The 24,207-nt window shown below is 44.1% G+C and overlaps 1 protein-coding gene across 4 annotated transcripts in view; it reads left to right on the top strand.

The window, feature by feature from the left end:
• Scrn1 (secernin 1) overlaps window positions 1-24,207 on the top strand; it is a 72,571-nt gene that overhangs the window by 34,230 nt on the left and 14,134 nt on the right. For all 4 annotated transcript variants that reach the window (XM_029478819.2, XM_085840606.1, XM_021165639.3 and 1 more), the window contains 4 exons: window positions 1,384-1,565; window positions 16,732-16,934; window positions 19,478-19,672; window positions 22,564-22,729. In XM_029478819.2, coding sequence (XP_029334679.1) covers window positions 1,384-1,565; window positions 16,732-16,934; window positions 19,478-19,672; window positions 22,564-22,729 — 746 coding nt within the window. The remainder of the gene's footprint in view (window positions 1-1,383; window positions 1,566-16,731; window positions 16,935-19,477; window positions 19,673-22,563; window positions 22,730-24,207) is intronic.

Raw genomic sequence — 24,207 nt, forward strand, 5'->3', positions numbered from 1 at the left:
CAGTGATCAACAGACTGTACCTCGACTTTGTGTATAGCCAGTACTTTTGTACCTAGATTCTCTCCCTATTAAAACCTAGAGCTGCCGGGCATGGTGGTGCACACCTTTAATCCCAGCAGAGGCAGGTGGATTTCTGAGTTCGAGGTCAGCCTGGTCTACAAAGTGAGTTCCAGGATAGCCAGAGTTATACAGAGAAACCCTGTCTCAAAAAACCATGAAAACAAAAAAACAAAACCAAAAAACCTAGAGCTCATCACCAGTAACCCAAAGATGAAGTTGGGGTCACTGGACACTTCCCAATATCCACTAGCTCCCCGTCATTCTCTTTCAATGTGGTTGCTCTTTTAATTGGCACATTGCGTGGGCAGCTGAGCCTAGTCTGCTGGGGCTCCTGGAGCTGGGGAGACTGCCCTAAATGTCAGGTGACTGATCCACCATCTCCCAGTAGTACCACCCAGGGGATCAGGCCTTTAATTCCACATGAAGCCCTGGTGATGCAGAATGGCTTGCTTTGGACACTGCAGTGAATACATTTTGAAGACAGAGATTTCAATTCCATTTAAAGAAACATGGGATCAAGCTCAGGACATTCCGGGTGATAGGAAAGCACTCTACCGACAATGATCCCCAGCCCATGGCAGAATGATCCCCAGCCCATGGCAGAAGATTAAAAATACTTTACAAGTCGTTCATTAGGCTCAAGTTCTTGGAGTAGTGGGAACTGTACCTCTGACAATGGTGAAGTACATCTCTCTGGAAAGTTTTTCCGTTGGTGGCTTCGCTAGCTTAGCAAGAGAGTTCAGTGGTTAGGCAGGGGAGTGAGTGTGTGTGAGAACACCTTGTCATGTGGAAGGGGACTGTTTCTAGGTCCCTTTAACTACACTCCAGAGACTCTAGATCATCAAATGTTCCATAAACCCTGGGGAGGGAAGGATCATCTTATGGGCCTCCGAAGTCCTGTTTTAGTTTGCTTTAGACAAAGCACCTGCATACCTGCTTTCTGGGTCAGGTTTCTGGGTAAAGTTTCATTTGAAGCTAGAGAGCTATGATTTCTAGAAAGTTTAGAAACTGGGGTTTTCATGTGAGGAGGAAGTTTTCTGGGGGCAACACGGGGGTGTAAGCAGAGAAGGGCAGTACAGTGGTCAGCTCGACACCTGGCTGAGGGTGATGCTGTGGGGAAAACTCTGTGAACAGCCCAGCTTGAACAAAGCACAGGGGTGCTCAGCAAGGAGCCCCGGGCTGCCCCACGGTGTCTGGAGGCTGTATTTCAGGTCTTGTACTCTCTGCTCTGTAACCAATGTGAAGGTCCAGCGTAGGTACCAAGGTGGGAACTGAAAGGTTTCTGACACATGATGGCACCGTCTTGCTTGTTTTCATTTGCAGTGCACTTACATCTCAATCGACCAAGTCCCCAGGACCCATGCCATCGTGATAAGCAGACCTGCCTGGCTCTGGGGGGCAGAAATGGGAGCCAATGAACATGGGGTATGCATAGCCAACGAAGCCATCAATGCCAGAGAGCCAGCTGCTGAGACGGAAGCCTTACTGGGAATGGATCTGGTCAGGTACAGAATGGTGATTCTTCGAAACAATTGCCAATGGGAGTGGGCATTAATGTTTTCCTGTACTTCTGGTGTTGTAAGAGGCTCTATTTCATGGAATTCTAAGATGATGGGGGAAAATAGGTAGATGGTAATGGAATATTATTTACCAATAAAAAAGGATTAAATACTGCTGTGTGTTACAAATAGGATCCCGAGAACTTGATAAACCCTAAGTGAAAGACACAGATACAAAAGCCATTTGTGTGAATCACAGAAGTTATAGAGGCAGAAAGTAGAAGGATGCTTCTGTGGGGTTGGATGGCATAGGGAAGTGGATAGGAGAATGTCTTAGGGGATAATGAAGATGTTTTAAACTTAGGTTGTGGTAGTGGTTATATAACTTATTATATAAAATGTTTTAATAGACACCCTGAAAATGAAGAATTATGTCAATTCCTCACTTACAAGCTCATGTTTTGAACCTTTATAAACAATATTTTAAATAGAATTCTATTGAGTTAGAAATTATAATAACATACAAGAAAACAATAAATATAGTGCATAAAATATTAAAAGAACGGGGGTAGCTAGGGCACAGGGTCGGCTGACACTCGCCAGCTACCCACAACACCCGCCACAGGATCTTAAGACTTCTGGTGAGTGGAACACAGCTTCTGCTCCAATCCAAGTGCGCGCGGGACCTGAGACTGCATTAGTTAGGGAAGCAGAAACCGGCCTGAGTAGGGCCACAGGCCTCATCCGGCCGGATCAGCACCGGGGTAGCTGGAGCGCAGGGTCGGCTGACACCTGCCAGCTACCCACGACCCCCGCCACAGGATTTTGAGACTGCTGGTGAGTGGAACACAGCTTCTGCTCCAGTCCAATCACGCGGGACCTGAGACTGCTCTGGTTGGGGAGAGAGAAATCCGGCCTACATAGGGCCACAAGCCTCTTCCGGTCAGAAAAGCACCAGGGTAGCTAGGGTGCAGGGTCGGCTGACACTCGACAGCTACCCACAACACCCGCCACAGGATCTTAAGACTTCTGGAGAGTGGAACACAGCTTCTGCTCCAATCCAATTGCGCGCGGGACCTGAGATTGCATTAGTTAGGGAAGCAGAAAACCTGCCTGAGTAGGACCACAGGCCTCTTCCGGCTGGACCAGCACCGGGGTACCGCCAGCTATCCACGACCCCCGCCACAGGATTTTGAGACTGCTGGTGAGTGGAACACAGCTTCTGCTCCAATCTTTAAACAGTGACAACGACAACAACTAACCCCAGAGATTACCAGATGGCGAAAGGTAAACGTAATAATCTTACTAACAGAAACCAAGACCACTCACCATCATCAGAACCCAGCACTCCCACTTCGCCCAGTCCAGGGCACCCCAACACACCAGAAAAGCTAGACACGGATCTAAAAGCATATCTCCTGATGATGGTAGAGGACTTCAAAAAGGACTTTAATAACACACTTAAAGAAATACAAAGGAACACTGGTAAACAGGTAGAAGACAGTAAAGAGGAAGCACAAAAATCCCTTAAAGAATTGCAGGAGAACACTGCTAAAGAGTTACAAATCCTTAAAGAAAAACAGGATAACATAATCAAATAGGTAGAAGTCCTTACAGAAAAACAGGAAAACACATGCAAACAGATGATGGAAATGAACAAAACCATACTAGACCTAAAAAGGGAAGTAGACACAATAAAGAAAACCCAAAATGAGGCAACACTGGAGATAGAAACCCTAGGAAAGAAATCTGGAACCATAGATACCAGCATCAGCAACAGAATACAAGAGATGGAAGAGAGAATCTCAGGTGCAGAAGATTCCATAGAGAACATCGGCACAACAATCAAGGAAAATGTAAAATGCAAAAAGATCCTAACTCAAAACATCCAAGAAATACAGGACACAATGAGAAGACCAAACCTAAGGATAATAGGAGTGGATGAGAATGAAGATTTTCAACTCAAAGGACCAGCAAACATCTTCAACAAAATTATAGAAGAAAACTTCCCAAATCTAAAGAAAGAGATGCCCATGAACATACAAGAAGCCTACAGAACTCCAAATAGACTGGACCAGAAAAGAAATACCTCCCGACACATAATAATCAGAACAACAAATGCTCTAAATAAAGATAGAATACTAAAAGCAGTAAGAGAAAAAGGCCAAGTAACATATAAAGGCAAGCCTATCAGAATTACACCAGATTTTTCACCAGAGACTATGAAAGCCAGAAGATCCTGGACGGATGTTATACAGACACTAAAAGAACACAAATTCCAGCCCAGGCTACTATACCCAGCCAAACTCTCAATTAACATAGATGGAGAAACCAAAGTATTCCACGACAAAACCAAATTCACACATTATCTCTCCACGAATCCAGCCCTTCAAAGGATAATAACAGAAAAAAACCAATACAAGGACAGGAACCACACCCTAGAAACAACAAGAAGGTAATCCCTCAACAAACCTAAAAGAAGACAGCCACAAGAACAGAATGCCAACTTTAACAACAAAAATAACAGGAAACAACAATTACTTTTCCTTAATATCTCTTCATATCAATGGACTCAACTCCCCGATAAAAAGACATAGACTAACAAACTGGCTACACAAACAAGACCCAACATTTTGCTGCTTACAGGAAACTCATCTCAGAGAAAAAGATAGACACTACCTCAGAATGAAAGGCTGGAAAACAATTTTCCAAGCAAATGGTATGAAGAAACAAGCTGGAGTAGCCATTCTAATATCTGATAAGCTTGACTTCCAACCCAAAGTCATCAAAAAAGACAGGGAGGGGCACTTCATACTCATCAAAGGTAAAATCCTCCAAGAGGAACTATCAATCCTGAATATCTATGCTCCAAATACAAAGGCAGCCACATTCATTAAAGAAACTTTAGTAAATCTCAAAGCACACATTGCACCTCATACAATAATAGTGGGAGACTTCAACACACCACTTTCACCAATGGACAGATCATGGAAACAGAAACTAAACAGGGACACAGTGAAACTAACAGAAATTATGAATCAAATGGATCTGGCAGATATCTACAGAACATTCTATCCTAAAACAAAAGGATATACCTTCTTTTCAGCACCTCATGGTACCTTCTCCAAAATTGACCACATAATTGGTCACAAAACAGGCCTCAACAGATACAAAAATATTTAAATTGTCCCATGCATCCTATCAGATCACCATGGACTAAGGCTGATCTTCAATAACAAAATAAACAATAGAAAGCCAACCTTCACGTGGAAACTGAACAACACTCTTCTCAATGATACCTTGGTCAAGGAAGGAATAAAGAAAGAAATTAAGGACTTTTTAGAGTTCAATGAAAATGAAGCCACAACATACCCAAACTTATGGGACGCAATGAAAGCATTTCTAAGAGGAAAACTCATAGCTCTGAGTGCCTCCAAAAGGAAACTAGAGAGAGCACACATTAGCAGCTTGACAACACACCTAAAAGCACTAGAACAAAAGGAAGCAAATTCACCCAAGAGGAGTAGACGGCAGGAAATAATCAAACTCAGGGGCGAAATCAACCAAATGGAAACAAGAAGAACTATTCAAAGAATCAACCAATCAAGGAGCTGGTTCTTTGAGAAAATCAACAAGATAGATAAACCCTTAGCCAGACTCACTAGAGGGCACAGGGAAAGCATCCTAATTAACAAAATCAGAAATGAAAAAGGAGACATAACAACAGATCCTGAAGACATCCAAAACACCATCAGATCCTTCTACCAAAGGCTATACTCAACAAAACTGGAGAACATGGATGAAATGGAGAAGTTCCTAGACAGATACCAGGTACCAAAGTTGAATCAAGATCAGGTTAATGATCTAAACAGCCCTATATCCCCCAAAGAAATAGAAGCAGTCATTAATAGTCTCCCAACTAAAAAAAGCCCAGGACCAGATGGGTTTAGTGCAGAGTTCTATCAGACCTTCAAAGAAGATCTAATCCCAGTTCTTCACAAACTATTCCACAAAATAGAAACAGAAGGTACTCTACCCAACTCATTCTATGAAGCCACAATTACTCTGATACCTAAACCACAAAAAGACCCAACAAAGATAGAAAACTTCAGACCAATATCCCTTATGAATATTGATGCAAAAATCCTCAATAAAGTTCTTGCTAACCGAATCCAAGAACACATCAAAACAATCATCCATCCTGACCAAGTAGGTTTCATCCCAGGGATGCAGGGATGGTTCAATATACGGAAATCCATCAATGTAATCCAGTATATAAACAAACTCAAAGACAAAAACCACATGGTCATCTCGTTAGATGCGGAAAAAGCATTTGACAAGATCCAACACCCATTCATGATAAAAGTCTTGGAAAGATCAGGAATTCAAGGCCCATACCTAAACATGATAAAAGCAATCTACAGCAAACCAGTAGCCAACATCAAAGTAAATGGTGAGAAGCTTGAAGCAATCCCTCTAAAATCAGGGACTAGACAAGGCTGTCCACTTTCTCCATACCTATTCAACATTGTACTTGAAGTCCTAGCCAGAGCAATTCGACAACAAAAGGAGATCAAAGGGATACAAATTGGAAAAGATGAAGTCAAAATATCACTTTTTGCAGATGATATGATAGTATATATAAGTGACCCTAAAAATTCCACCAGAGAACTCCTAAGCCTGATAAACAGCTTCGGTGAAGTAGCTGGATATAAAATTAACTCAAACAAATCAATGGCCTTTCTCTACACAAAGAATAAACAGGCTGAGAAAGAAATTAGGGAAACAACACCCTTCTCAATAGTCACAAATAATATAAAATATCTTGGCGTGACTCTAACTAAGGAAGTGAAAGATCTGTATAATAAAAACTTCAAGTCTCTGAAGAAAGAAATTCTAGAAGATCTCAGAAGATGGAAAGATCTCCCATGCTCATGGATTGGCAGGATCAACATTGTAAAAATGGCTATCTTGCCAAAAGCAATCTACAGATTCAATGCAATCCCCATCAAAATTCCAAATCAATTCTTCAACGAATTAGAAAGTGCAATCTGCAAATTCATCTGGAATAACAAAAAACCTAGAATAGCAAAAACTCTTCTCAAGGATAAAAGAACCTCTGGTGGAATCACCATGCTGTACCTAAAGCTTTACTACAGAACAATTGTGATAAAAACTGCATGGTACTGGTATAGTGACAGACAAATAGACCAATAGAATAGAATTGAAGACCCAGAAATGAACCCACACACCTACGGTCACTTGATCTTCGACAAGGGAGCTAAAAACATCCAGTGGAAGAAAGACAGCATTTTCAACAAATGGTGCTGGCACAACTGGTTGTTAACATGTAGAAGAATGCGAATCAATCCATTCCTATCTCCTTGTACTAAGGTCAAGTCTAAGTGGATCAAGGAACTTCACATAAAACCAGAGACACTGAAACTTATAGAGGAGAAAGTGGGGAAAAGCCTTGAAGATATGGGCACAGGGGAAAAATTCCTGAATAGAACAGTAATGGCTTGTGCTGTAAGATCGAGAATTGACAAGTGGGACCTCATGAAACTGCAAAGCTTCTGCAAGGCTAAAGACACCATCAATAAGACAAAAAAACCACCAACAGATTGGGAAAGGATCTTCACCTATCCTAAATCAGATAAGGGACTAATATCCAATATATATAAAGAACTCAAGAAGGTGGACTCCAGAAAGTCAAATAACCCCATTAAAAAATGGGGCTCAGAAATGAACAACGAATTCTCACCTGAGGAATACCGAATGGCAGAGAAGCACCTGAAAAAATGTTCAATATCCTTAATCATCAGGGAAATGCAAATCAAAACAACCCTGAGATTCCACCTCACACCAGTCAGAATGGCTAAGATCAAAAATTCAGGTGACAGCAGATGCTGGCGAGGATGTGGAGAAAGAGGAACACTCCTCCATTGTTGGTGGGATTGCAAGCTTGTACAACCACTCTGTAAATCAGTCTGGCGGTTCCTCAGAAAATTGGACATAGTACTACTGGAGGATCCAGCAATACCTCTCCTGGGCATTTATCCAGAAGATGTCCCAACCGGTAAGAAGGACACATGCTCCACTATGTTCATAGCAGCCTTATTTATAATAGCCAGAAGCTGGAAAGAACCCAGATGTCCCTCAACAGAGGAATGGATACAGAAATTATGGTACATTTACACAATGGAGTACTACTCAGCTATTAAAAAGAATGAATTTATGAAATTCCTAGCCAAATGGATGGACCTGGAGGGCATCATCTTGAGTGAGGTAACACAATCACAAAAGAACTCACACAATATGTATTCACTGATAAGTGGATATTAGCCCAAAACTTAGGATACCCAAGATATAAGATACAATTTGCTAAACGCATGAAACTCAAGAAGAATGAAGACCAAAGTGTGGACACTGTGCACCTTCTTAGAATTGGGAACAAAACACCCAGGGAAGGAGTTACAGAGACAAAGTTCGTAGCTGTGATGAAAGGATGGACCATTTAGAGACTTCCGTATCCAGGGATCCATCCCATAATCAGCTTCTAAACGCTGACACCATTGCATACACTAGCAAGATTTTGCTGAAAGGACCCAAATATAGCTGTCTCTTGTGAGACGATGCCGGGGCCTAGCAAACACAGGAGTGGATGTTCACAGTCAGCTATTGGATGTATCACAGGGCTCCCAATGGAGAAGCTAGAGAAAGTACCCAAGGAGCTAAAGGGGTCTGCAACCCTATTGTTGGAACAACATGATGTACTAACCAGAACCCCGGAGCTCTTGTCTCTAGCTGCATATGTATCGAAAGATCAATGGAAAGAGAGGCCCATTGGACTTGCAAACTTTATATGCCCCAATATAGGGGAATGCCAGAGCCAAAAGAATGGGAATGGGTGGGTAGGGAAGTGGGGGGCGCTATGGGGGACTTTTGGGATAGCATTGGAAATGTAATTGAGGAAAATATGTAATAAAATTTTAAAAATTAAAAAAAAATATTAAAAGAACAAAGAACACAATTAGAGCACTCCCTCTTCTGTCCACCCCTTGGTGGTCTTTCTTGCTTTCCACCTATTCTCAAACACATGAAACAGAAAAATCCAGATGTGGTAGCTGGGGGCTGGGATCTTGGTATCTGGTGACCCCTGTGGCACAAGGACTGGGGAGGGGGGTGGCACATGAGGGTGATAGCTGAGTGCTGAGTGAATGAGGAGAATAGAGTTTGGGAGAGAACAGGACTCCTCTGAAACGGAATCACAATGTCACTGAATGAAGATGGGGCTGGAGGGCGTGGCTTTCAGGGGGGAGTGGATGGAAATACCAAGTAATGGTTGTTCTCTGTGCTAGGTTTCCTTGGGCTTTCAATATGAGGCCTATATTGGACAGCTTTAGAACTTCCTTCCCAAAGTTAAATTTCTTTCTTTCTTCTTCTTTTTTTTTTTATATAACAACAAGCTAAATTTCTTAAGAAAAATAATTGAGGTTTAGACAATTGTTTTTCCTGGAGGAAAATTGCACATTTACTCAGAAGCCCCTATGACCCAAAGCTTCTACCAACCCCACATAGATCTGCTAGGGACAGCCCTTGGAAAGCGTTTCTGGGTCATTTTCTTTTGTTTTGTTGTTTTCTTTCCCTCCCTCCCTCCCTCCCTCCCTCCCTCCCTCCCTCCCTCCCTCCCTCCCTTCCTAAGCCGTGTTTTATTTTGTAACCCATGCCTCCCAGGCCCAGTATTGGTGATCCTCCTGCCTCAGCCTCTTGAGTGCTGAGATGTTAGTCTGGGTAAAATAAGAATTTGGGGGAAAAAGGCAGAAAAAGCTTTATGTGTTCAACGGGTTTTCTCTCCCTAAAACAGGTAGAAACCAAGTTTTGGGTTTGTTTTTTGCAGCTCCCCTAATGTGTTGTTTCTTTTAAATAAACATCTACATTTAGTAGAAACCCCAAAATGAAGAGTCAGCCACAAAATCATCTCTAAGCCCCTCGTCTATGGCTTGGTGATAGTTTTGCAGATTGGGACCTAGGGAGTTGGCAGAAATCCTAATCCTAAAAGCTAACTTGTGAGTGAGGGCAGAGAGCACGTTTTCTTTCTGAGATTCTCCACCCTGTGAGCAGTGTAGCCTGCTCAGGATCAGTGTGCTCTTTACTCTCTGCCGTGTAAAAGCTCATGGCTGCAAAGAGACCGGAGTCTACTTACAGGGAGGACAGCAAGCGGAATAGCACCGATTCTTATAAAACAAACAAACAAACCAAGAGAGTTTATTATTAAAAGCTTTGCAAATAAATACATAATATCACACACACAATTTAATCAGACCAAACAGCTATACAACCTAATGAACTTCTATACCAGAGGTTATGAACCTTTGCAAGCTGAGGTCCTTTGATACAGTTCCTCGTGTTGTGGTGACCCCCAGCCATAAAGTTATATTTGTTGCTGCTTCGTAACTGTAATGTTGCTTTTGCTATAAACTGTAATGTAAATGCCCGATATGCAGGATATCTGAAAGGGTCGTTTGACCTCAAAAGGGATGGAGACCCACAGATTGGGAACCGCTCTTTTATTGTTAGGATTAAGTTTGAATGAGGATATAAATCTGTTTTATTTTGGATCTGATTCTGCCATGAATTATTTTTCGTTTCGGTGATGGATCAGTGAGTAAAATATAAACAATACTGAAAGTATAAAATTTAATGGGAAGGGTCACAGCACCCGTGTGAATGTCAATTTTAAGTGAACAGCACAAATCTAAGGACGACTGAAAGTGACAGAGAAGAAGCAGGGAGGTCTGGGATATGATGACATAGGCGTGGTACAAAATTCCAGAGCTAGCCCCTCACAGACACTGCAGGGTGTGAATTCCAGAGCTAGCATTCCATAGACCCCTGCCTGGGGCATCTGGGATGCTCAGGGGAGATGTGCTCCAGGTGAGTCTACAGGACTGAAGGGTAGAAACACAGAAGATGTATTTGGCAGATAATGATTGCTGTGAGAGTGATCAAGGTCTGCAATAATAGCAAATGCAGGAGTAGATAATGGCTGACCTGAAGCCATTTAAGTTGACATCTCCCCTGGCTCACACAGAGTCACTGCAATAGGAATGGTATGACAAATCCAGTGACCCTGGCCACTTCTTGGAGGGGCACATAGTCTGTACCTAGAGTAGACTTCTAAGTTCAGGGTCAAGTTCAAAAGTCTGGTCCCAGCTTTAAACTGGCTAAAACTAATCTTTCATACCAAGCAAGTCCTATGAGCAACTCCTGAGCCCCAGTGTTAACTGAGGAGCTGTGGATCCCGTAGATCAAAACCACAGCACTGCACGTGGCAAGGTTCACAAAGCATGGCCTTCCATATAAACACTGCCCAGGAGCCTGCTAGGAAGGCAAGTACACCCCCGACACACACACACACACACACACACACACACACACACACACACACTGTACACGGGGTTGGCCCACAGTCTACCCCAGCAAGGCAGGTGGAGCATACGGCCAAGAATACACTGCTGCACAGCTGGAGAACACCTTCCTCAGGGTGTTCCTCATGGCTCTTCCAACTGTTGCTGTTAGCAGCATCATTTCTTGCGATGTCCTCGCTTGTCCTCTGTGCTTGGCTGCCAGCTTCCTGGGCAGCTCCTGGAAGAGCAGGCTATTTATATTTCACATGCGACTTCAAGTGTCTGTGAGACGGGGGCTGATTATTCAAAGAATGTAGCTGCTCCCCATCTGCACACTCTGGTCCTTTGTGCTCTCCATCCACACGTCAGCTCCAAGAAACAAAACTGAGTGACAGCCTCGGTTTATGAGGCACTGCCTTCAGGGTAAAGGTATGATTTTCATGTGCTTCTTAGAGGTGTGTAGGAATGTAAGCATTAAGCAACACTTGGTATAGTTCTTTCTTAGTGGTAAAAGCCAAGCTTTGTCTGTTCCCTTGCCTTTCCTCCTCCCTCCCTCCTTCTTCCTTCCTTCCTTCCTTCCTTCCTTCCTTCCTTCCTTCCTTCCTTCCTTCTTCCTTCCTTCCTTCCTTCCTTCCTTCCTTCCTTTCTTCCTTTCCTATGTATCTCTAAATAATCCTCTCCCCAGATTCCCCAACACCAAGAGGCATGTAAACACACACACACACACACATAAACACACACACACACACACACACAAACACACATAGTTTTGCTTCTTAGTGATTACAGATCCAAGTACCAAGCTGCAAGCAGGAGCTAACATTAAAATAGGGGGTCATTTTTTTGGAAGTCAAAGTGTCTCTTATACCTGGAGTCCATTAATCTAAGGTCTATCTGTCCTGATGGTCCCTGTTGGCCTCCATCATGATGAGGCCCAGGAGGCATTTGGGTCCCATTAATCAGACAGAGTATGCAGGGAATACCTAATAATCAGCTAGAAGCGAGGCTGGGGTGGCAGCCCTAAATTGTGGCTTTCCCAACACCTGTGGTGTAAAGATGATGACAGATTAGCAGCTAGCTCAAAATCCCCCAAGTTTCATTTCCGTTCTCCATTCTCCAAGTAGGTGGGGTGCCAGCTGGCTCTGGAGAGCGCTGCTTTCTGGTCATGCACTGCCCCTGCCCCTTACACTCTGGTTTCATCGTCTTCTTTTTCTGCAGACTCCCCCCACCCTTCATTTCATGTGTCTATGTGCGCACCGCGTGTGCATGCATGTGGAGGCCCACGGTCCGGAGTCTTCCTGTATCACTGTGCTCCCTCATTCTTTCAGGGAGGGTCTCTCAGCAACATCCAGAGCTTTCTAGTAGAGCTAGCCTTACCAGTCAGCTTGCTCTGGGGGTTCCTCTGCCTTTGAATTCCCAGGGAGCTGGAATCATAGGTGAGCACCCCGCATTACATGGTGTCTGAACTCTGGTCCTGAGCCATCGTCCTACACACTGACGTTTCCTGCTTCTCGTTGAGTCTGGCGTTGGCACTAAACCTGGCCAGTCTCATTGCTTCAGAGCATCTTCTCATTCTAAACACAACCCACCAGCTGCTCCTGGTGCCAGAGATCTCAGAAGATCTTGAAAGAAAGTTGAGGAAAAGCTGGAAAGGCGTGTGTGGTTTTCTGGGCAGGTTCTTAGTGACCGTGGGAGCTCACAGGTGATGGGAAAGGGGAAGCTCGGGTACAGTTATAGTCATGATTTCCCTAACTGTCTCGGGAAACTGCCTTTATATGTGCTATTTCGTTTAACACGCATAACAAGCCAAAGAGCTAGGTTTTCTAACTCCTGACGGTAGGCGAGCAAACTGGAAATTAGGGAAGTTAAGTGGCTTGCCCAGCACCCCAGGGCTAGAAGGTGACTGAACTCGGAACGCCAGGTACCACTTTCTCTCCAGATTAGACCATGCTTTACTTCTTCCGGTGAGACAGAACACTGAGATGGAAAGGACTCAAAAGGTCTCAAACACCCTCTCCCCTGTCAGAAGATGAAATGACAGCAGATTCAGTTTTAGACTGAGTTGGCGTTCGTTCCTGATGTAGGAACCCGGGCAGCCTTCACTCTGGAGAGCAGAAAGCTCCCAGCAGACAAGAGTGGAGCACTGACTTTATAGAGTGGAGATGGAGAAACAGAATAACATGGGGAAGAAAAAAAGAAACCCATTAGTATTAGGTGACTTTGGGTTACTTTTCTGTAAGGGTTACAGCTACAGGGATGTCCTTATGCTGACTCAGACAGACTAGAATCTATTGATCATTAAAGAGGGGTAAGAGTGGACTATCACTGTCCCCCAAAGCTCCAGTGATGGGATCTTTAGCACATGCAACTCCAGTTTGGCCAGCTGAGCCAATAGGAACTCAATATAAAACAATGACCTTCATAAATTTTAAAGTTCAAGTCCACACAGCACAGAACATCCACTTATCACTTTTCTTGGTCCGTGTGGAATGCTGTAACAGAGTCATAACGTCCTGGGAGGTTTAAATGACAGATATGTTGTATTTCAGTTCTAGAGGTGTGGAAGTTCAAGATCACGGTGCCAACAGGTCCCATCTGAGGTACAGAAGGCCAGAGCACAGAGAGGGCAACTTTTTGTGTCTCTTTGCTAAGAACCCTAATCTCACCACAGACTCTACCGTCATGGCCTAACCACTTCCCAAAGCTCTAATTGCCCCAAACAGGAGAAGCGGCTTCAGCACTTGAAGACAGGCACAAACTTTCTATTCTTAGTATCATCCTGAGTCCGACCCTTGCTAAAGGCTGAGACTCTTGTAAATGCCCAAAAGACTAAAAAGCAGAGGGACTGTGAAGATGTGTTGGTAGGAAGGGGTAGGGTAATTTGCACGAAGAACAGAGTCCCTGAGAGCAAAGTCCTCTAGGGGTGGTCTATCAATTACTTTCATTATTTGCTCCAGGTTAGCAGTGGTTTGCTAAACTCAATCCAGTTTGGGGTGTAGAGGAGAGCCCCTTCTAACCTACAGAGTCACAGATACAGCAAAGCTCAGCGGGAAGATTTCTAAACCAAAGTGTGGGTTCTGTCTGACGAGGTCTTTCAGGCCCTGAGCCTCATTTCTTTCCCTCTCACAAAACCAAGAACTGAATTCAGGAGTGTCTAACTCTCAGAGCCAGAATAACTTGGTCAAAGCACTTTGGAAGGATGTAGATGTTTGAATGAGACTAGCTTGGGTCCTTCCAACTCATCTTTGTCCTAGTCTATATTAGGTAGGCTAAGGCACAGCCACTAAGTCAACTTAGGCATTGGGTCAGAAATCATGCTCTTTTCATTTGGAAAATGTGCATTGAACCCATCCAGAGGTGAGAATGGATGGGACGGCTTGAAAACGTGCCTTAGGATGCTGAGTGATGTCTTCCTGTCCAGTGACTTGGGATTCATCTGTACCTCTTGAGCTTAGGAGGAGTGTGTGAAGTCCCAGTGTCCTTACCTACCTTGTACTGTGCAGTGGGCAATTATATCCTCATCCCATGGCCAGGAGGCCAGCTGGGACTGGTCATGTGGGTTAAAGGCATAGATAGCAATTAACCTGTGGTGCTGATCTGAGGAGCAGTGAAGTTAGACTCCTACCTGCATTTTGGGATGGAGGAAAAGTACGGGTACATAACCTGGCTGGGATTCCAGCAGCCAGGACATCAGCCACGTACACTAGAACCTGCAGAACAGGAATTCTCCAAAGATCATTACATGCAGCCACTGCTGCATGCTCCCAAAGTATGCTCCTGCGGGTCATATTTTGTCCTGCAGAGGCCTGGGGTCACATGAGGCATTGTGACCAAAGACCCTGGAAAAGACTTTGTTCCAAATCTTTGGGATGTTCCTCATTTCGGCACAGGAAAATCTACTTCATGTAGATTCCAGTGAGAATGTTCTCTTTATTCATGCCAGAGGGGGAATGTGCTGCCTTTGAGAGAAGGAGTTCTCAGATGACAGTTTGAGAGGCCCAGCTACCCTATTTGAGAGTTCCAAGGCTCAGGATTTTCTCTTATTACTCTTTAAAGGCTCAACGTTGTAGATTATGGCTCTGTAATCAAGTCTTCCTAAGTAAGCTTAAAAGGAGCCCTGTCGAGTGAATTGGTGTACGATGCTCTGACCATGAACATAAGCCAATTACAGGGCTCAGTCTACAGCTTGCAGTTGCATTATCCTTTCTTCCCCATGACAGCACAGTGGGACATGCCTTAAGACACATTCAATGGGGGAGATTTTAAATAGTCATTACTTCTCAAGTCATGAATTTATTAAGGACAGGTTACGTCTCTACCTGAGTAGCTCTGTCACCTGTTCTAAGATGTGAGCGCCTATGAGCCGAATAGTAGTCCAATTGAATAAAAGAATGACATGCATCTCATGGGCCATTTTCTGACTCCTTAGCTTGACAAGGAGCTGATAGTGTGTGCTCATTGCCAGTATGAGGACAAACAGCTATAAAGGTCACATGGCTAAGGTCATATGGCCATCAAGTAGCATAACAGGGGCTGGGAGCTAGGTCCCTTGCTCTCTGAGTTTCTGGGCCACTGCATTCCACCAGCTGGAGGTGATTGCTTACTAGTGTGGCTCCACCATTAGGGCTGTGTGTTTTCATGTTTATTATAACACCCTGGTGACCTTGGCACGTTTTCTAGATGGTATAAAGCTGAAGTTCACATCTATTATGCAAGCTGTCCAAGGTCACACAGAAGGAAGTGTCTGTACTCTCCTTGACAGGCTGATTCACTGATAGGACTGGGGAAAGAAGATGTCTGGCTCACTTTAGATGGAATCTATGTTCTTTTGATAGTTGATACTGTAAAGAACATCAGTTGATACAGCCTGACATGTAGGAGGGAGGGATATAGAAAAAGGACAAGTCATACATAACCTGTTCCCAGTGAGATCTCTGAGCAAATTACATGCCCAGAGGACAATGGCTGGCAACCAAACACTTAGAACCAGTTTTCTCAGTCTACTATAGGATGCTGCGACAAGACACCTTAAATGGGATTGTTCACAGAAATGTATTGTGCATGGTTTTTGAAACAAGGAAGTCCAAGATCAAGGTAGCAGTGTTTAATGTCTAATGTGGATGCATTCTGATTCATACACAGCATCCATTTACTGTGTCCTCCAATGGCGAAAGGAGGCAAGGCAGCTCTCTGATATGGCCTCTTTTATAAAGGACACTATTGGCACTCATGATGGTACCACTGCCATGACTTCATCATCTCCCGGAAGACCCACTGCCTAATACCATCTCATTGGTACTAGGTCTTTAACATGAACTTCAAAGAGACGCAAATAGGCTATAACAGTACCCAAAATACCCACCATAGAATAATCGTTGATCCAAGCTAAGGAGATTCCCTTTTTCTTAGGCAGTAGTCAGGAGGGTGCTGGTCAGTTGTACGGGACATATGGTCACCCAAGAGCAAGAAGGGCTGACCTTCCAGTACAGAGGGTATAGTCATTGGCTCCTGATATTTCTATTCTTACAAAAGGCAATCAAATCTAAAGACAGTAGAACACATTTCTACAGTTTTTAATTGGGTGTGTTAAGAGAGGCATTATGAGTTCAAGTTCTATTAAGCAGTTCATATATTGGTCTGAGTATTTAACATGTTTGTACATATTGGCATGTTTCCTCACTTAACCTTGTTCCAGCCTTCCCTTGTTATGGTAATGATTGTGTGGCCTGAAATGACAGAGGTATACTTCTGATTTCCTTCAGGCTTGGCTTAGAACGAGGGACAACAGCTAAAGAAGCCCTAGACATCATTGTTTCTTTATTGGATGAGCACGGACAAGGTGGAAATTATTATGAAGATGCACACTCCTGCCATAGCTTCCAAAGTGCATATCTGCTTGTGGATCGAGATGAAGCCTGGGTGCTGGAGACTGTAGGGAAGTATTGGGCTGCTGAGAGAATCACAGGTGAGGGGGTACAGGATAAAGACTTTTGATGATAGGACACGCTGAAGTTATGCTGGTCAGACATGCTAGGCTGGCCCAGAAGAGCTGTGGTGCTGTGGTACATCCTCTATGCATCCCCCTTCAGGCTTAAGCATGCCTTTCACTTCCAGGTACCTGCTTGCAGAGGTGTATCTGGAGTCTCCTGAAGGGATAGCAAGACTCAGAAAGTGCCCATCTAATTCTTTACATTTCCTGCTTGCTTTTTTGACATGTCTAGTTTTGACTATAAACCATGACTATGGGTTAGGCAAGAGAATGAGGAGTCTTGGATCATAATAACCAATCCCTTGTCACTCCCGGCTCAACAGCTGTTTAAGCTTAGATTCATCCTCTAAAGTAGAAACTTGGGTCTGTGAGCACTACTGAGTGCCACTGGGTGCCAACCAGGTCACACGTTTGAGACTCCATCCCTAGGAGGGCATCATGGACTTGGTCAACTACATGAGAAGTGCCCCCTGGTTCATGATGCTTCTTGTTTCTGGTTCACTGCTGAGACAGGGTACCCCCACTGTAGGGCTCTCCCTCAGATTCCCATTCGGATAGAGTCCTAGAATTGGCTAACGGGCTCCTGAACGTCCTACGTACCTCCAAAGAAAACTGGTCATTGATGGTCCCCTTGCACTCCTTGCGACAAGATGATAAATACACACTGTGTGCACCAACATTCTCCATTACCAAATTCGAGGTATCTCCAGCTAGTAGGTCAACTCTTGTCCTTTTCTTGAGCCTCTACACCACTGCATACTTTTGTTCAGCTGAGTTTACTGTGAAGTCTTTACCAGTTAATTATGGAAGATATTAGATATGCAATCTGTTTGCTACTCCAGTTTTTAGAGAATCAGAACAAAATCAGACCTTAGCCAGATCTTGACAGTCACTGGGAGTCAAACCTGGTTTTGTGCACAGGTTCCAGTTACGGAGGCTCCCCCACAATTAGCAAATGTTCTGTGCACAAAGTTATCCTGCTGAGAACAAGAGGGTAGACCAGTTCTCTATGTGGATGGAGGCTGTGTCTTCTCATTCTCACAGAATGTGGAACAGGCTAGCAGAGCCATCAGCGAGTTTTCCTACCTCCGTGGTGTGCCCAGCATATTTCTCAGGACCTGTGCACGATTCCTGGGGTCTTAGAGCATTTGCAGAACAAAAGGTTTCCCCTCCCACCCCCAGACCTCCAGCTCCCCTTCCCCTACAGGAACTTAAAACTCCTTTACAGAAACCTCCCTGAGATAAAGCAATGCTATCAAATGGCTCTCCTGGGAAAGCGGATGGGCTGTGCTTCAAAGCCGTCCAGTTGCTTTTAAGTAGAATCTAAGACTTTTTGATCTGTAGCTACATTCAGAAGCACGGCTTCCTTCAAAGCCTCACTTATAAAGGTCCATCACTACAAAATGAGTGTTGTTTTTCACTAAACATTTTTTTTCTCGAACAGCCATTTTTCCCCCTCATCAGTTTCATGTTCTCTGACCCCAGCAGCAATAGACTGATGGCAGTGGGAGTTATTGAACTCTGTCCTCTCGGTTCTGATTCTTAAAAAACAAACAAACAAACAAACAAACAACAACAAAAAACCAAAACCCCCAAACAAGTGTGTACTATAAACTAGCCTCTAGGAAAATAACCTCAGTGGAGTTCTCAAGACCATTTCCTTCTTTGAATCGCTTAGTATGAATGGTCTCTATATCACTGGGTTTTTTGTTTGTTTGTTTTTTGGTTTTTGGTTTTTTTTCTTTTTTTTTTTGGATCATAACTGTTTTCTGTTGCTTAATTAGAATTTTACACTAGTGATACCCTTTAGGAAAAAAGGAGCCTGTCAGTCAGGAGTGCATAGTTTGGAGGTATAAATCATCAAAACAAGGAATCCTGGGAAAACGGTCCAGCTGACTTGGCTTCAAGGCACCCGGATTCAGGCTGTAAGGGTTCTACTGTGGTGGGATTCAGGCAGATCGAGCTCTAAGGTAGCCTCTTCTTTCTTTCTCACTTCATTCTCCGAGAATTTGGAAGCTCAGCACACTCTCTGGGAGCAGCCTCTGTGATTTAGCAATGGTGACCCAGCCTCTGCAGTCTAGACAGCACCTTGAAGCTTAGAGACCAAGTCATCCTTCATCTGTCTGAGTGTATGGGGGTGGGGGTGGCAGAAGTGTTCTTCCAGGTAGGAGAGTGTTCCTGGGGAGAAGGAGCCTCTGAATGTTGTGGAGTAGCCCCGTAGAGGAGCCAGACATATATCCTGAGTCTCCTGAGAAGTCCTTCCAAAGACCTGTTCAGTTTCCCTGTAACCATGTATGCTTGAGGCTTATTCAGTCACAATGAAAGGCCTTGAGAGTTTGTGAACTTAAGATCAGTAAATGTGACATCCATCTAAGCTGTAACAATGTCCGATGGAGACAGGCTGAACCTTTTGGGATGTCTCCTGGAGTGAGGATCAAGGATCTCTCTTCAGAAATGGCACTGATTGCTCCCTGGAGTCTCGGCTCCCTTTCACTAACCACACATCGAACTCTTTGCAGAGGGAGTGAGGTGCATTTGCAATCATCTTTCCCTCACCACTAAGCTGGATGAAGAACACCCAGAACTCAGGACTTATGCTCAGAGTCAAGGCTGGTGGACAGGAGACGATGAATTCAATTTTGCCCAGGTTTTTTCTCCAACCGATGACCATGTGGACTGCTGTGCAGGCAAAGACAGCTTAGAAAAACAAGAAGGTAAGTTACCCTGCTCCAAACTTTGGAGGGTGGACAAAGAGGAGGGGTAGAGAATAAGCCTAGCATGGTAAACACAAAGTTGTACCTCACATCCCTGGTGAGTTTACATGCAGCTTCTACAATATATAGGAACCTGTATGGGTTTCTTGTTTCTACTGATGCTGAACACTGCTGTTATCATGTGATCCTTTGTGATACTTACTGGGGTCCTCCCTAGAACTCCAGAAACTTAGAAGAGCCCCTCTTCTCCTACTGTGTCTGAAGGATAAGCCTTCTACTCATTTGAGATCCTCTCATTGTGCCTGAATATAACTTTCTTCCATGAACTTCTGCACTGGACTGTTGAACTGAGTTCTCTCTATAACCTGTTTGTGGCATACAGCAATGCCACACATTACTAAATTCTGATTAAGAATCCATATTTAGATAAACGTACTAAACAAATTGCTCCTTGTTTATATGCATGAATAGATTACCCTCCCCCTGCCCCGGGTCAATAATGGTCACATTTCCTATTTGCTAGTTCTACATAAATATCTGTCAATCATACTTGATCATTAGAACTAATGGCTGCAACTCTAGCAGTGGTTTCTTTTGTAAATAAAATTTTGTTGGAAAATAGTCATACCATGCTAGTCAGTTTTCTTATCACTGTAGTAAAATTCCTAAGATAAAAATACTTATCAGGAGGAAATGTTTACTTTGAGTTACAGATTCAGAAATTTTTGAATCAGTTGCTCTGTTGCTTTTGGGTCTGAAATGGGGACAGGTTTCACGGTAGCTGAAGCACGTTGAGGAAGCCTCTTACCTCATGGTGGCCAGGAAGCAGTGGGGATGAGGCAGAGTCCCAGTATCTCCTCAGGGTCACATTGCCCAGTGAGCCCATCTTCCTTATATTATTAGACCCTCCACAATAGTAACATAGCCTGAGGACCAAACCTTCAACGAGGCATCTGGAGGACAGGAATCCAGGTTCAAACCAATGCACGAATCCATTTCATTGTGAACTGCCGATGGCCACCTTTGGTCTACAGTGATGAAGCCAAGAAGTTGCTGTGGGGAGAATGTAGTGGAGAACACATGGTCCAAGGTTTAAAATATCTTCTATCTGGTTCTTTATGAAAATGTTTTCTGATCCTTGATGTAGATAGAATAGTGCTTTGGAACTTTTGCCTATAGCAAAACCAACCAAACAGAACAACAAACAACAACAACAACAACAACAAAAACCCCAAGCAAATAAACAATAAAAGACAAAAGCTTGTTATATAGAATGGTGTGGAAGTATTCATTTTCAAGTGGGAACTCCATGAAAAAGTTACAAATGTTTTAAGTTAAAACAAAACTAGTGAAATTATTTACCCCTGCTCAAACATCAACCCTAAATCGGCACTGGTTAGCAGGAAGCAGAAAATGGAGGAGTTCGTTATAACTCCAGGGGGCGCCACCTACACAGTCCAGACTGGGAAGTGTGTGTGTGTGTGTGTGTGTGTGTGTGTGTGTGTGTGAGAGAGAGAGAGAGAGAGAGAGAGAGAGAGAGAGAGAGAGAGAGAGAGAGAGAGAGAGAGAGAAAGGGGGAAAGGGGCAGGGGTGAGGAGTGAAGCAAAGGCAGAAATAAAAGGCAGATGAGAGAAATATTGCCAACGTGTTAGAGAAGAGGTCATATGATAGTAAGTCGTGAGCCAGGAAGTTGGGACACAGGGTGGGTGAAGATATAAAAAGAAATTGCTAATATTTTGTGTAAAATGTAGACAGAGACTTGCAGAGAGGATGTGCATCGTCGTGAAGAATCCTCTCCCTGTTTGACTCCATTTTTGTGCACACAGACTTGCATGCTTGCTTTTGGTACTTCAGGGACTGGTTTTGAGCAACAGCGACTTTATTAAAAATTGGACTCCACCCACGGCTGGCCAGCTGCTTCTGCACACAGCTACCATGTTTTGTTTGTTTTGTTTTCTTTTGTTTTTGTTTTTGTTTTTGTTTTTGTTTTTGTTTTTGAGAAAGGTGTTCTTGTAGCTCAGGCTGGCCTGGAACTAAGGCTGTAGCTCAGGCTGGTCTCAGATGAGTGTCCCCCTGCTTCAGCCTCCCAAATGAAGGAATTATAGGCATGAACAATGACATTCAGCTGCAAGACTGTTTAATAGAACATAACCAGAGGAGACCCTGTCGGAATGGGGTTGTATCAAGGACATAACCCATTCCTGTGAATTTAGAATGAGGAGTCCCAAAGACTGAGTACTCTAGGTGCTGCCCCGTGTGGCTCACACTGCAGAGTGGTCCTTCTTCAGTCAGTGTACCTACCCCGAATGGCAAGCAGGCATGAGGGTGAGGATGTAGAGGGCCACCTTCAGGCTTCACAGTTTCATGTTTGTGTCTATTCAGTTATTGCACGAGTTGAGATAGAGTTAAAGTTGTAACAAAGAGGTCTGAATGAACACGGCTTAAGGAAACGGAAGCCATTGCTTTCCCATATCAGCATCTATGTGGCAAGAGACAGTTCAGGGCTGGGGACTTTCTGCACAACATTGGACTGCAGTTTGGGAACCACTTGTTGGCCTCTCCCAGTCAGCAGGAAGGCAGAAGGAAAAAGTGAAGGACAGAACACGGACATGCCCAGAGATGTGCACACACCATTTCTGCTCATCTCCCATTGGCCAGAGTTTATCACGTGGCCGGCCAAACCTAGTTGCCAGAGCAACTGGGAATTACATTCAGTAGTTGATAAGTTATGTTCTCAGGTATGACTTCAGGATATTTATTGGTAAAAAGTGACAAGAAGTGAATCAGTTATGGTTGGCAATCTTGACAGTTATATATGATCATATCCTCTCTCTCTCCCTCTCCCTCTCCCTCTCCCTCTCTCTCTCTCTCTCTCTCTCTTTCTCTCTCAGAAAGCATCACTGTGCAGACGATGATTAACATCTTACGAGACAAAGCCAGTGGTGTTTGCATAGATTCTGAGTCTTTCCTCACCACAGCCAGTATAGTGTCTGTCTTGTCTCAGAACAGAAGTTCACCATGCATCCACTACTTCACCGGGACCCCAGATCCTTCCAGGTATGTCTAAAACATGTCATATGGGCAGTAAGTACACGCCTCCGACCATGCCCTTCCCTTGGATACTTAACTGACATTTCCCAGTTCTTAGCCTGGGATGCTTGGCTGAAACCACATAATGTTCATTCCAGTAATGGAACTCAATTATTGTTTATGAGTCTAGATCATTGGCCAAGCGTTGGGTTATAGGTGAAGATGCAAAGATGCATAAAACACAGTTACAAGCCGGGTGTGGTGGCGCACACCTTTAATCCCAGCACTCGGGAGGCAGAGGCAGGCGGATCTCTGAGTACGAGGCCAGCCTGGTCTACAGAATGAGTTCCAGGACAGCCAGGGCTACACAGAGAAACCTTGTCTCGAAAAAACAAAAACAAACAAAAAACCAAACCAAACCAAACAAACAAACAAACAAAAAAACCCCACAGTTACAGGGATGCCCAAGGTTTAAAAAAAGCCAGTTCTTGTGAGTTACTGGGCAAAATGGTCCAGGGAGGATACAGATGGAAGCACCTGCCAATTCTTTTGACATTGTGTTTAGGGAGCTGCTTTTTGCCCACTTCAGCAGGAGGCAGTCCTGCACGGTACTGTGGGCACATCCTCCAAGAAGGACAGGCAGGTTTAGAGTTCTCTATCACCTAGCAGTTGTGTAAGTACTTTGTAACTGACTTTTGTAGTTACAATGGGATAACCCCCCCCCCCCCCCCCCCCGCTACTGCCTTTGTGTTGTCGAGAAGACGAAAGGAGACAAACTAATAATTCACAATAGGCTTAGCAATTATTTATAAAGAGCATCTTTTTGTGTCAGGCAGACAGCAGCCCTTCTCCCTGGCAGCATCCAGGCATGCAGTCACAGGTCATGTCCCTTAGAACCAACCAGCCAGAGGTTTCTAAACCTGCGCAATGAGGACAGTCTGAAAAATACAGATGCCTTGACCCAAACCTACCGTCAACTGAATGTGGGAGGTGAGCCCCGGAGCCTGTCATCCCGGGAAAATTTTCAGGCGACTCTCCAGTGTTTTCAGCTTAGTGGAATCCCTGAGCACTGTTTGAATGGCCATTGTTAAGCTGTTAGATTTGCTCCTGAAGAACCCACTGTTATTAATTTCCTGGCTTTTTGTGGCCAAAACATTTTCCTCCTACCTTGCCTTCCTCCTTTCCTAGAGACTGTTTCAGATGCCTGAAGCACCTCTTTGACCACCTAGCTTTATTTTTTAAACTATTATTGACGCCAGTAGATACTTCTGACAATGCGCTGTATAAGTAGTTCTTTTACAGCCCACTGGCAAATTGCCAGGCACTTACTACATATGAAATATTGTGCTTGTTGAGTAATTAGGGACAGCGTGTGTACATGGAAAAGGGTGGTAAAGATGAGGCGCTGAGGGCCAGAACCTCACAGGGGAAGAAGGCCTTTCCTTCCCTCCCCTCTCCTCCTCTTCCCTTATCCTCCCTTCTCTCTCTTCCCTCCTTTTCTTCCT

Source organism: Mus caroli, unplaced genomic scaffold, assembly GCF_978045245.1.
Source record: "Mus caroli unplaced genomic scaffold, Mus_caroli_1 scaffold_7, whole genome shotgun sequence".
Classification (NCBI taxonomy): domain Eukaryota; kingdom Metazoa; phylum Chordata; class Mammalia; order Rodentia; family Muridae; genus Mus; species Mus caroli.